This window comes from Rhinichthys klamathensis, unplaced genomic scaffold, assembly GCF_029890125.1.
Source record: "Rhinichthys klamathensis goyatoka isolate OS25496 unplaced genomic scaffold, OSU_Roscu_1.1 h1tg000246l_1, whole genome shotgun sequence".
NCBI lineage: Eukaryota > Metazoa > Chordata > Actinopteri > Cypriniformes > Leuciscidae > Rhinichthys > Rhinichthys klamathensis.
The window spans coordinates 403,438-417,004 of NW_026606768.1; the positions used below are offsets into that span (position 1 = coordinate 403,438).

Below are 13,567 nucleotides of genomic sequence, written 5' to 3' on the forward strand. Positions count from 1 at the left end.
ACCAACATTTCAGATGCTGTGCAATGAGATTGATCCCCTGGTTAATCCAGTTATCCAATCACAAGTCACGTGAGATTTTGTTGCGCATCAAGGTATTTATTCGCTGAATGCGTTTTCATTGTAGTTTATGCGCATGTCTTCTTATCGGATAAAAAACAAAATGTATCCACCTCAAGTTTTTTATGTGCGTTTTTAGAATTTTGCATGTCTTTGTGTTTCCATCCAGCTTTTTTTGTGCAATATCCGAAAATTCACATAAAATAAGTGAATGGAAATAGCTATTGATACGTTACCTAAAAATCACACTATAAAAAGCTAAAAAACATGCAAATTTCAAAAGTTTGTCATGTATTTATTAACACTTCAAGTGCAATTAAGCTGTGAAAACTAAATCAAAATGTCTTTATTAAGTCCTCTTTGTTTAAACCAATCCAAATACCTCCTCAAAGGTTCTGCGTGTCTCCTCAAATTTGTCGTCTTCCTCCACTTCTTCCACCACAGCCGAGACTGGCACAAAACGACGAGGTCCAATCTCAGCTGCCGGTGTGGTTATTATTTGAACAAAGCCTGTTCCCACCTCCTCTGGCAGGAATGGAGTTGTTTGCTCTTCCTCAACTATGTTCAAATCAGACTCCATGATCCAGGGCTCACTGGTGATGACCTTACTGGACACTACATGGAATAATGAAAAAGGGCTTGGTGTAAAATCTTATTACTTCCATGATGCGGCAAGAATTTTACAGGCATTATTGCATCAATTTACCAACAAAGTACAAGTTCATGAAAACCGACTTTTAAACTATTAAAATTGTTAAAAGTAGGATCACTTGAGGTTTCTCACCAGACAGGTCAGAAGACAGACACGTGGAGTCACAGCAGAGGCACACAGCATTTGAACTGTATAATTCTTCCCATCTGAAGAAGAAATTATCTGAATTAGTACCAATTCAGTTTTGAATTATCACAATGCAAACCAAAACTCAATATACCGTTTTGTTGACTGGTTATAAGTGCAGGACTTTCCACTTGCCGTTGGATCTAAACTTCCGACAGATATTTCACAATGCATGTAAAGATGCTGAGAATAAAAAGAACAGGCAACGTCAATAAACGGACTCAAATGTTATTCTGATAAAATAAAAAAATAAAATAATAAAGAGCCTGACCCTCTTATTCGTAAAAGCATGCAACATTTTTCTGAAATTGTATGACAGCAGCATGCCATTATGGCTTATTATTTTACCTTTCCCAACATCCCATGGAAAAGAAAAGCATCCAATGAGAACCGCACAACATTCCTTTGTCCACTTTGAATGAATCTGGACCACCTGCTGCTCATGCTATCAATCATGCACCTGAAATATAAAGTTTTGTCTTCAATTTCGCCCTAACCCTATAAAGTCTGGTAATAATAGCCCCCCAAAATGGAACAGTTTTAAAACATAAAAAGAAATCTAAAAAAAGGTTTGCATGCGTGTTGTTTGCGGAGTATAATTTTTGATACATCAGGCTTTTACGGCTCATATAGTACGATATAGAAGAATGTGGAGCTCATCCTCGAGGAGGAAAAATAAAACAATCCTCAATTTTATCCAGAGACCCAAAACTGAGCAAAAATCTCCAATTTGATTTAGTTGCTGTGATTTACATGGTCAAAACGTAAAATGAAATTCTGATAGCTTGTAAAGTGAGATCTTTATAACAGTATAGTAGACTACTTGCATAAAATGCTTATATCTATTATTAATATTATTAATGCTAATATCAATTGTCACTCTATAGATCCTAATTATATGTCTGTCAGATGATATTTAAATGCTTATGATCAAACCTCTGTAGTTTTAATTGGGGGGGACAAAACACAATGCAATGCAATATTTGAGAAATGTACAAATCAACGTTCCTCAAAAGCCTTTGTTTGATACATTTTAACATGATTTTTGTTTAAAAAAAAACAAAAAAACTTCTGTATAGATAACCAAGTAAACCTAATTTAACAATATAAAATGTATTTTTACGTTAACTTTATAAAAATTATTTCACAGAAAAAAGGCACGTACCACAACCTGAAGGGGGACGTTTTAGAATTATACTAAAAGACGTTTTTCCTGCTAAGAAAGTATAAACTATCAATCAGATGACAGAAGGCATGTAGCAGATTGTGTACAGCAGGCTTTTCAGCAAAGGATGATGTTGATCATTTAGAGGCCTTAGAAATTTCGTTTAGAGGAACACGCCAACTTTTTGGGACTTTAGCTTATTCACCGTATCCCCCAGAGTTAGATAAGTCCATACATATCATTTTCATTTCCGTGCGTGGTGTAACTGTCTGACGTACCCACCGCTAGCCTAGCTTAGCACAAAGACTGGAAGTAAATGGCTCCAGCTAGCATACTGCTCCCAATAAGTGACAAAATAACACAAACATTTTCCTATTTATATGTTGTGATTTGTATAGTCACAGTGTGTACAAATAACAAGGTCATATGAGACACCCATCTTTTAACCGTATATACTGGGAACTATATTCTGCTCTTCACCACAGGGCTTCTCAGGTGCTGCGAGCAAATCACTCCGCCCAAGTAGCAGTGCTTCGCCTTCTGAGAATATAGTTCCCAGTATTTATACGGTTAAAAGATACCTGTGACTCATATGACCTTGTTATTTGTACACACTGTGACTATACAAATCACAACATATAAATAGGAAAATGTTTGTGTTATTTTGTCACTTATTGGGAGCAGTATGCTAGCTGGAGCCATTTACTTCCAGTCTTTGTGCTAAGCTAGGCTAGCGGTGTGTGCGTCAGACAGAGTTACAGGACACAAGGAGATGAAAAGGGTATGTATGGACTTATCTAACTCTGTGGGATACGGCGAATAAGCTAAAGTCCCAAAAAGTCGACGTGTTCCTTTGAAATACAATACAGTAGGCTTTATAGGGTTAAAATAACAAAGTGTTACCCATGGTTTTCAATGACTGTAAATCGTGGCATAGACAAACGAGAATTGCTGATAGTCACATAACAGGAATCCACAAACAGCCTCTTGTCCTCAGCAAGAGGGGGTCCGTCTGCCTGAAAGTACATAGGGTGACCAAGGGTGTACTCTTCTGTGGGGGATAATCTTCTCCACAGCTCTAAAAGACAGAGACGTGATGATTCATTGACTGAAACAGAATGGAGTTCTAATTTACACTAGTCAAACCATATTTACCATCACGGGGAGATAGTACAACGCTGTCCACTGTTCTCAGGGGCTTGAAGTGGTTCTGAAGCCTGACTTGTGGTATGTAACCAATTTTGTATGAGTAATGATATCTGTGGGGAAAAAAGATTATGGGTGTTTGATTGTTAAAAAAAAAAAAATCAGTGATTAACAGATCAACAAAATGGACACAAAAATGTACTGCAAGTTTAAGTGGAACATAATCAACACAAATCTGGTACAACTAAAGACATCGATTTACCTGTTAAAGTGACACTCAACAGGGAGTGAGAAAGGCATGGCACGGCGGATCGGCCACAGGTCCACCTCCGGAGAGTAGCGCAGTATGTTGGAATATGTTACTCTTTTGTTTATTAACTGCATTCAAAAAGACAAAGATAATTTCAAAAGTTTATTAAGTGAATATGGAGGCCCTGAGTTGAATTTTTTCCAAGTGCCTTTAAGCGATAGTTCACACAATTTTTTTCATTTTGTCGTCATTTACTCACCCTCAAGTTGTTCCAAACCTGTATGAGTTTATTTCTTCTGCTGCTGAACACAAAAGAAGATATTTTGAAGAATGTCAGTAACCAAACAGTTGATGGGCCCCATTGACTTCCATAGTATTTTTTTCTATGACCCCAGGGTTAATAAGGCCCTGGGGCCTGTTTGGTTACCCATATTCTTCAAAATATCGTCTTATGTGTTAATATTTGGGTAAACTATTCCTTTAATTTCTTCCATACCACTTCGGTTTGATTTTTTTTTTTTTTTGCTGTAACATATTAGTTTCCACAATGTTTGCAAACGCCTATTGTGAAGTTATCAAATTAAAAAGTAATAGACAAAAATACAATAAGCAACATGGACATACAACATACGTAGTCCCTTAACTATGGAGGAAAAAATGCAAACTAAAAAAAGAAACGACAAAGAAAAACAAACCAGCTAAGCACACCTGTCTTTTACTGGCACACTGATCCACGTCGTAAATAAACACATGATAGTGCTTTGTAGTCTTGCTGATGTCACATGTTCCCAGTTTTAGCTCAGACCCCAAGCCATCGAGTCCTAAAATCTGTTTGTTGACTTTAACGATCATTTTCTTCATTTGGCAAACGACCTTTACTTGTTGTGATCGACTGCGGCGACGGGAGCTCGCGCGTACTGTGACGCGCGGGACGAGGACTTCTTTCGTCTCTTCGGGCAGTTGTTCACGGCCTGACCCATGTTTTGGAGTGAACTGCACTTTGTCCAAAAGAGGGATTCTAGAATGCTGGAAAATGGGAAGTTGCAAATATGGCGAGCCAAGACGCTTGACAGCAGATCCTTCCAAATCTTCTCCAAATCTTATGTCCAGTTCCGACTCTGAGGTCGAATTGATTGCGTGCTTAAGCGCAGCTCGTAACGCGTAAACATATGTGGAGAAAAAGACCACTAAAGTAAATAATACTGGAAAATAAAGCTTCATATCTCTAAACAGCATCAAAGTAATAGTCACTCAAACAACCTTGACATATTTCACATAACCGAGATGGGTAATTAAAGCACCTGTCGTCTTCAAGCACTGTTGATAGAAGTCCGATTCATTTCCACGAACCGGTTCTTTCGAGCAGGTCTCAAAACAGATCCAGCGTTTCTTTTACGTCATCAAGTGATTCCTGGTTATTATTGTTTTTTGTTTTACCTTTCTCTGATTGTTATTTAAACATCCAATGCACTAATAATAGATTTCATTGTTAATTTACATACTTGTTCTTATTATTATTTACAGACCGTGTAATGTTCCTCACATTTATCCTGGTGATGTCTAAACTTCTCTTCCCTGTATTTTAGAAACCATTTTGGTCGAATTGCTCTGATGCGAACAGCAACATGCAAAGGAGGGGCAGGTCACATAAATCTACAACAGAGTTATCCTGAAATATGACACCCCCCTCTTTTTCCACACAGAATGGCTTTAATGTTATCCAAATTCACTCTGCTAATGCCTAATCTCCTTTATTTCATAATCCAGAAAGCATTTTGGTCTGATGTGACTAACTACAGACATACAGCACGGTCATAAAATTAGACAGTATGCCTACATTAGAGATTTCTCTGTTCTTTATGTCTATTGGTCACAAAATGTATTCAGACCATGTCTAATCTCATTATTTTCTAGAGAGTTTATGTGGTTTATGGCCATGTTTAGGTGGAGGATCTGACACTGACAGCCCTCCTCAAGTTACAACTGACATCGCCAGGAATAATATTGAATCATATAAAACAGCTCCAAAACTTTTCAGATGGTGCCTTGTTGCCAGTTGAATGAAACTTGGTAAATTTTCCCAGCTGATTTTTACTTTATGATACCTTTGCATATTCCTCCTAAGTCTTTAGTTTAATTCCAAATGTAAAGTAGAGTTGCTTATGATTTAGGTTATATTATTTATATTAGATTATATACTTTGTATTTTGCATAAAGCAAATTAAGCCCATTTAAGGACCATTGAAAACTTTTGAAAAAAAAAAACTCAAGTCACACTTTACAATAAAGTTTTCATTTTCTAAACATTAATAAACTACAGTTAACATGAACTAAAAATGAAAAATACTTCTACAGCATTTATTAATATTAGTTAATCTCAACATTTACTAATACATTTTTTAATATCAAAAGCTGTATCTGTTATAACATTAGTTAATGCACTGTGAACTAACATGAACATTTTAATTAACTAACAATTGCTGCAAAAATGTACTGCTCATTGTTAGTTCGTGTTAGTTAATGCATTAATGTTAACAAATGATACCTTATTGTAAAGTGTTACCAAAATCTCATTACTGTACTATATACATTTCATGTTTTCATTATTGATTTTAAAATCAGTACAACAAACAATACTGAAGCTTTATGTAAAATAAAGACAAATGCGCAAAAAAAAAAATCTTAATGGTCACAAAAATCAGCTTAAATTTTCTTTAAGCATTTTTCTTTTGATTTTGGGATAAAATATGACCTGTGAGATTTTCCTGTTAAAGGGTTAGTTCACCCAAAAATGAAAATTATGTCATTAATGACTCACCCTCATGTCGTTCCAAACCCGTAAGACTTCTTCGGAACACAGTTTAAGATATTTTAGATTTAGTCCGATTGACAATAGAACCGGAAGAGAATAAAGAATAAAGTTGTAGTTTTTGTTATTTTTGGACCAAAATGTATTTTTGATGCTTCAAAACATTCTAACTAACCCACTGATGTCACATGGACTACTTTGATGATGTCTTTATTTCCTTTCTGGACAAGGACAGTATATCGTACATACATTTTCAATGGAGGGACAGAAAGCTCTCGGACTAAATCTAAAATATCTTAAACTGTGTTCCGAAGATGAATGGAGGTCTTACGGCCTTGGAACGACATGAGGGTGTGTCATTAATGACATAATTTTCATTTTTGGGTGAACTAACCCTTTAAGAATAAATTGTTAATTTAATGAGAGGAATCAAAAATGTCACAGGACATACGATCAGAGAAGAAAAACGAATGATCAATCAAAATTTTTTTAATATTCCGATGACATTACAGTGGATGTCAGTACTGTACATTGAAGCATTCCATATGCATGAAAAACACCTGGATGTCATATTATGCACATTCCTGAATTCAGTTGAATCCATGACCAAAACACTGACTTTAAGAAAGTATGCCGAGATCTTTTGCCCCACAGATGCAACTCCAAAAAAGGTCCATCGAGGATCCTAAAACAGAAATAAATAATAAAAAAAATGTAAAAAAAAAGCTAGAAAAATTTAAAGGAACTCAGCAGCTAAATTCACAATAAATGAATTAAACCATCATACCTTTGAGACCCTGGAACGATATCAAACGTCAGTCCCCCATTTCTCGCTCACTGGGTAGGTTAATGTTCATCTTTATTCCACTCGATTGGTTCTTGTTTGGCATCTAAAAATACCTCTTCATCCATCGCCATGTGTGAGGGTACTGTGGTTCGTACCTGCATGCTCTTCTCAAAAACTTCAGGCTTTATTTTATATTTGGACAGTTCTTCTCCGGTAATGTCAATCAGTTCATTTAGTCCACTCTTGCTGGACCCTTTGTCATCATTAACATCTTCCAAAAGTTCGGTGCTCTTGAGTCTCCCAGCATCCTCCTCGAGCTCTAAAACACGAACCATCTGTTCCCCAACAGACATCACTTTTCCAGAACGATCGCGCTCCTCACCCTTTATAGCAGTGGTTTCCTCTGTCCCAACAATTACTTTTACAATTTCATCGAAGCTTTTCATGGGCATATTTTTATTTTCTTCTTTTGCTTCAATTTGTTTTTCAGTATCAGTCACAGTCTCCACAGTATAACCATCTTCTTTCTCTTTACTGATTCCTTCTGCGCTGTTGAGTCTCCCAGCATCCTCCTCGAGCTCTACAACACCATCCATCTGTTCCTCAAGAGACATCACTTTTCCAGAAAGATCACCCTCATCCTTTAACTCTATAGCAGTTGTTTCCTCTGTCCCAACAATTACTTCTACATCCTCATCTAAATCTTTCATGGGCATATTTTTATTCTCTTTTGCTTTCATTTGTTTTTCAGTATCAGACACAGTCTCCACTGTGTAATGATCATCTTCCTCTTCACCGATTCCTTCTGCGCTCTTGAACTTCACCTCCTCTGTGTCCTTCTGAACACCGAACAATCCTTTTCCTTTGATTAACGATTGTTCGTTCTTGTCCATAATCCAGGGTAGACTAGTTATCAGAGATTGTGTCGTACGGGGCAAAGCAGCTGTTGCAAAAGCAAGAACAAAACATTCATGTATAGTGTTTTCATTTCAAGTTATGATAGTCTCTGATGCCTTCTACTTACAAGTTGCTTCAATTTCACAAATTGAATCACAACATGCACAAACGGACGCATCAGTGTAGAGTTCGTCCCACCTGTTGGTACAAGATAAGAATCTTGCTTCTCTGCATTTACACAGTATGTTGCACATATGTGAAATACAATTATTCACCTTCTCTCTGCATTGTTATAGGTGCAGGATTTTGCTGATGCGCTTGTGACATCGTGAACCGATATTGTGCAATGCAGGTAAAAGTGCTGTAAAAATGAGGAAAAAAAATGCAATCAACACATACATTCACATAATATGCATGTATGTAATCAACACATACATTAATTTCATGCATGACAGACAGACAGACTGACATATCCATACCTACATATCAGACAGGGGCAAGTTGTCACATGTTTTATATGTTGTCATTTCTATACAATAAAAAAATTCTCTCAGCCAATTTATGGGTTTGGTAATTTTGTTCATTAACTTTTACATTTTTGCGGTTTCATATTTCAGCAATAACAAATGGCAATTTGATTTTCATGTTTACATTTTGATGAAAAGGCCATCAAATATTCTGATTTGTTATGGGAGATGGCTTTTTATTTTAGATACATATTCTGGAACTGATTATCATCAAAATAATGTCAATAACCAGCAGGTTTCCCTTTAAGACAGCTTGCTCCAGTCCACATAGTGTGACAAAATGACCCATAGGTCAATGTGTGTTAAATCAGTCAATTCCCACAATCAATATTCCACAAGTTATCTCCAGCTAAGTCTTCAAGGTGTGGAACTATGAATAAACCCAATATAAAAAACCCCACCCAACAAACAATCTCTGGAGTTAAAAGTGAGACAAATAGCCCTGGTCTGCACTGCACTGCACTACATACATACATACACGCACACAATCTCACGAAAGTGAGTTCACCCCTCACATTTCAGCAAACATTTTAGTATATCTTCTCAAGGGACAATACTATAGAAATGAAACTTGGATATATTTTAGAGTGGTCAATGTGCTGCTTGTATAGCAGTATATATTTACTGTCCTCTGAAAATAACTCAACATACAGCCATAATTGTCAAAATAGCTGGCAACAAAAGCGAGTACATCGTAAGTGATAATAGCTGTACGTCGTTTAACCATGCAAAGCCACATGTCCTATTCATCATTTTCATATTTTTGTCTGCTTGACAGGACCATACAAATTTGTGTATCTTGTATTAGAGCAGTTCAAATTTGAGCTTTGAGTCCAATTTTCTCTTACGGAGCACTGGATGTTCAACATAGCACCTCATGGCAAAGACCTCTCTAAGGATTTAAGAATTAGAATTGTTGCTCTCCACAAAGTTGACCTAGGCTATAAGAAGATTGGTAACACCCTGAAACTGAGTTACAGTACAGGCCAGGGTCATACAGAGGTTTTCCAAGACGGGTTCCACTTGGAATAGGCCTCGCAAGGGTCAAAGAAGTTGAGTCCTCGTGCTGTGCGTCAGGTGCAGAAGCTGGCTTCAAAAAACAGACGCATGAGTGCTGCCAGCATTGCTTTAGAGGTTGCAGAAGCGGAAGGTCAGCTTGTCAGTGCTCAGACCATACGCCACACACTGCAACAAGTCGGTTTGCATGGCCGTCGTCCCAGAAGGAAGCCTCTTCTGAAGCTGGCTCACAACAAATCCCGCAAACAGTTTGCTGAAAGCAACCTGTCCAAGAGCATGAATTACTGGAGCCATGTCCTGTGGCCTGATGAGACTAAGATAAAGATGGACACCATCTATTTGGCTCAGATGGTGTCCAGCATGTTTGGCGACGCCCTGGTAAGGAGTACCAAGAAAATTGTGTCTTGCCTACAGTTGAGCATGGTGGTGGTGGCATCATGGTCTGGGGCTGCATGAGTGCTGCTGGTTCTGGGGAGCTGCGCTTCATTGAGGAAAACATGGATTCCAACATGTACTGTGGTATTCTGAAGCAGAAAATGATGCCCTCCCTTCAGAAACTGGGCCGAACGGCATGATAACTAACGACCCCAAACACACCACCAAGATGACAACTGCCTTGCTGGGGAAGCTGAAGGTGATGGAGGGGCCAAGTATGTCTCCAGACCTGAACCCTATTGAGCACCTGTGGGGCATCCTCAAGCGGAAGGTGGAGAGGCACCATGAGTCTAACATCATCATGGAGGAGTGGAAGAGGGTCCCAGCAACAACCTGTGCAGCTCTGGTGAACTCCATGCCTAGGAGGATTAAGGCAGTGCTAGATAACAATGGTGCTCACACAAAATATTGACACTTTGGACACAGTTTTGACATGTTCACTTAGGGTGTACTCACTTTTGTTGCCAGCTATTTTGACAATAATGTCTGTATGTTGAGTAATTTTCAGATGACAGTAAATATATACTGCTATACAAGCAGCACATTGACTACTCTAAAATATATCCAAGTTTCATTTCTATAGTATTGTCCCTTGAGAAGATATACTAAAATGTTTGCTGAAATGTGAGGGGTGTATATATATATGACCCATTTAAGAATGAAAACATTACCGTGCCAGTAACTTGGGGGAGTAAAAAGGCATCAACTGAAAACCTTATAATATTTGACTGTCTTTGGAGAAAGCGGGAGAGACTTTCTTGTCTTCTGCTGTCCTCCATACACCTGAAATTGAGGTTTGGTGTTTATTTTTTTCTTTCTCCACGCTAAAAGTGTCTTTATGTTAAAAAAAAAGCAGAGTGTACCAAACAGCTTACCCATAATTACAAATAACATTGTGTTGTGGAATGGACTTTGGGTCTTTGGATGCTGTTGCATAGCAGGAGTCAACAAAAATCCTTTCGTCTTTGGACATATGAGCAGCACTGACTTCAAAATACATGGGCTCCCCAAGCACAAAACTCACATTTTCTTCAAGTCTTTCCCAGCGTTCTGAAATTCACACAGTTTAATAGACCGATGGGCACCAACAAAAACATGAAATTATATAGAAGGAGAGGAAAAGCTTACCATTACACACAGAAATACTAAACTTGGCTCTGCGCTCAAAAATCTTGTGAAACATGTGCTCCCTCGGCACAGGCAGGAAGCCTATTTTGTAGGAATAATGAAATCTAGAAATTGAAGAAAACAAAAGATGAGGTGAATTTTATTTCCAACTCCGGAAACCTCTTCAGATTCATGGTTTACCTATTGTATAGGCACTGGATGTTTAGCGTGAGGGGCACCGCTCGAATGACTGTCCCTTGAGGCTCTGGTGTGTAGCGCACTGTGTTAGAATACATGATCTGGCCGTTCATCATCTGAGGAGGATCAAACGTTGTAATATGTTAGGTAAAATCAAGATTATTGATTATTATTTAAGGAATATTGCTGTATTTATTATTATCCATGCACATCATTACTTTTTATTTTTAATTCATGTGCCCTCATAATCTTTAATCAAAATAATTGTAACCTTAAATAAAATCCTGTATAAAATGTACACATTCTACTACATGACTTCTGTTGTGCAATTGAAAGTTTATCTTTTTTTTTTTTTTTTTTTTTTTTAGCAATTACATTACAGCCCATCAGAATTTCATTTAACTTTTGGGTCATACAAACATCAGCAACTGCACCAAATTACATAATTTTGCTCAGTTTGGGCCTCTGAATAAATTCTTTAGATTCTCGAGTAGGTTTCATATTCTCCTATCATAATATGAGCCTGATGTATCAAATAAGACATCCTACTCAACAACAACAAAAAAACACATGCAAACTTTTAAGATTATTATGAGAATTTGACATTACCATATCTTAATGTGTTCTAGTTTTCTAAACAATGGAAACGTGATTAATCACAAATATCTTGACAATTTTAAACAATTGACCGTTGTATGCTATAATTCTTCAGATTTACACAGAATTTTAATGATGTGTTGAAAAAGATACTAGCCTTTTTTAACTAAATATTTTGCACACATTTATGAATATTTAACTGTACAAATATAGGCAACAAAATATATAGCTGCCTGCCTACACTAAATATTTATATGAACAATAAGTTATGACAACGTATGTTTTTAACATTGCTTTAACTCCACTTGGAATAACTCAGAATAAGTTAAGCAATTTTTAACTTTTTTTACAAGATACAAGATTCAACTAATTCTCTTTTGAGTCAGTTTAATGTAATTTCAGTTGAAATGACTTAAATATCCAAGTTGATTGTACTTAATTTAAGGCACCAACATTTTTTTTTTTACAGTTTATATAGAAACCTCTGACAAAAGCGGACCTTTAAGACTAGGTTTATTGTATATAACTACTTACCGTTAAAGAGCTATCGCAGTCATTGAGGTCGTAATGGAAATATAAGAAGTTCCTGTCAGAGCGTGAGACAGGACATGTTCCCAGGTGAAACAAAGACGGTGAACTTCTGAAGCCCAGTAGATTCTCATTCATGCGCACCGAGATCTTACTGTAACCACACCAAACCTCTACGCCACGAGCATTACGCACGGGAGACACTTGGGCAAACTGAGGGTTCACTTGAGGAATTAGAAGACTAGTCAAAAGGTTTGGTAAGTGTCGTCTCCCGGAGACAGGCCTGAACAGATCCATGTCAACGAGAGGAACTGGAACATGTTGGAACATTGGGAAAACGTGATACGGTCGCATAACCGGGGGATTCTTCATAAACTCACTGTTTTCTGTCCACGGCCTGACAGCGCCTGACATGGGTTGCATGGCAAGGACTTTCTGCTCCGTGGATACGACGTTGCTATATGGGTTACCCCCGGTCCCATGATTGTAAGCTTTGACGATGCACATTATGCCAAGAAAATACAAAGAACAACAAAAACACATACGCTCCATGATAGCCATTAACTTTTAAATGTGACATAAAGGAAATAAATAAAACGCCGCTGAGAAGAACGCTAGGCGCGCCCTGTAGCCACCTGTTGATTGATGACGTGACGGCTAATTAACCGTTTAGTTATGAATCGTTTCAATGAGCCGGTAAAAAAAAAAAAGAGACGTCATCACGTAATTCACGCAAGTCCCATTGAAGCCTTTATTTAAGCACATATTGCGTTTATTATTAAGGTTTATATATATATATATATAATTGTTTTCATTACGTGTAACTTACCTTACCATGATTTAGCATTAGCCTATAGCCTAATAATTTTGTATATAACAGTACGGAAATCAATTTAACGTTACATCTTTTGGCTGTTGTAACGTTACCTATTGTTTTTCTATTCAATTATATTCTAGCTTCTTATTAAAGCCAATTTATTTCTTATGCGGTTTGATAAAACAATTTTTTTTACTTTTTTTTACTAAATCGGCTATTAAATGAACTTACACAAACATGTGGTTTGTAACTTGTGCTTAGTTAGAAGCATGTACTTAAGATCCAAAACTAGCTACTGCAAATAGGGGTGTGGAAACTATTGTTTTTGTAGAAAGACGAATTCAATGCTAAGTAGCAGTTTTTGACTGGCCTCAAGTACAAGCTAGTTTTTA

General features: G+C 37.2%; 2 protein-coding genes across 2 annotated transcripts; both read right to left on the bottom strand.

The window, feature by feature from the left end:
• Window positions 1-326: 326 nt before the first annotated feature.
• Window positions 327-4,701, bottom strand: zp3d.2 (zona pellucida glycoprotein 3d tandem duplicate 2). The gene is made up of 8 exons (XM_056266215.1): window positions 4,165-4,701; window positions 3,469-3,584; window positions 3,216-3,319; window positions 2,964-3,138; window positions 1,244-1,355; window positions 990-1,078; window positions 842-915; window positions 327-672 (listed from the first exon to the last, which is right to left on the bottom strand). Exons 1-8 carry the CDS (start codon window positions 4,690-4,692, stop codon window positions 422-424), a joined length of 1,449 nt encoding a protein of 482 aa, XP_056122190.1. The 5' UTR covers window positions 4,693-4,701; the 3' UTR covers window positions 327-421.
• Window positions 4,702-6,738: 2,037 nt separating this feature from the next.
• On the bottom strand, window positions 6,739-12,990 carry zp3d.1 (zona pellucida glycoprotein 3d tandem duplicate 1). Its single transcript, XM_056266208.1, has 9 exons — window positions 12,365-12,990; window positions 11,237-11,349; window positions 11,057-11,160; window positions 10,804-10,978; window positions 10,600-10,711; window positions 8,225-8,310; window positions 8,077-8,147; window positions 7,053-7,995; window positions 6,739-6,950 (listed from the first exon to the last, which is right to left on the bottom strand). Exons 1-8 carry the CDS (start codon window positions 12,917-12,919, stop codon window positions 7,112-7,114), a joined length of 2,100 nt encoding a protein of 699 aa, XP_056122183.1. The 5' UTR covers window positions 12,920-12,990; the 3' UTR covers window positions 6,739-6,950; window positions 7,053-7,111.
• Between the last annotated feature and the right edge of the window lie 577 nt (window positions 12,991-13,567).

Coding starts and splice junctions, on each gene's coding strand:
- zp3d.2 (XM_056266215.1), bottom strand. CDS start 4,692: ATGCTGTTTAGAGATATGAAGCTTTATTTTCCAGTATTATTTACTTTA. Junction 3,320..3,468: donor GTTGAGTGTCACTTTAACAG/GTAAATCGATGT, acceptor TTTTCCCCACAG/ATATCATTACTCATACAAAA. Junction 916..989: donor TATAACCAGTCAACAAAACG/GTATATTGAGTT, acceptor TTTCTTCTTCAG/ATGGGAAGAATTATACAGTT.
- zp3d.1 (XM_056266208.1), bottom strand. CDS start 12,919: ATGGCTATCATGGAGCGTATGTGTTTTTGTTGTTCTTTGTATTTTCTT. Junction 11,161..11,236: donor ATCCAGTGCCTATACAATAG/GTAAACCATGAA, acceptor TTCAATTTCTAG/ATTTCATTATTCCTACAAAA. Junction 10,979..11,056: donor TAGTATTTCTGTGTGTAATG/GTAAGCTTTTCC, acceptor TGTGAATTTCAG/AACGCTGGGAAAGACTTGAA.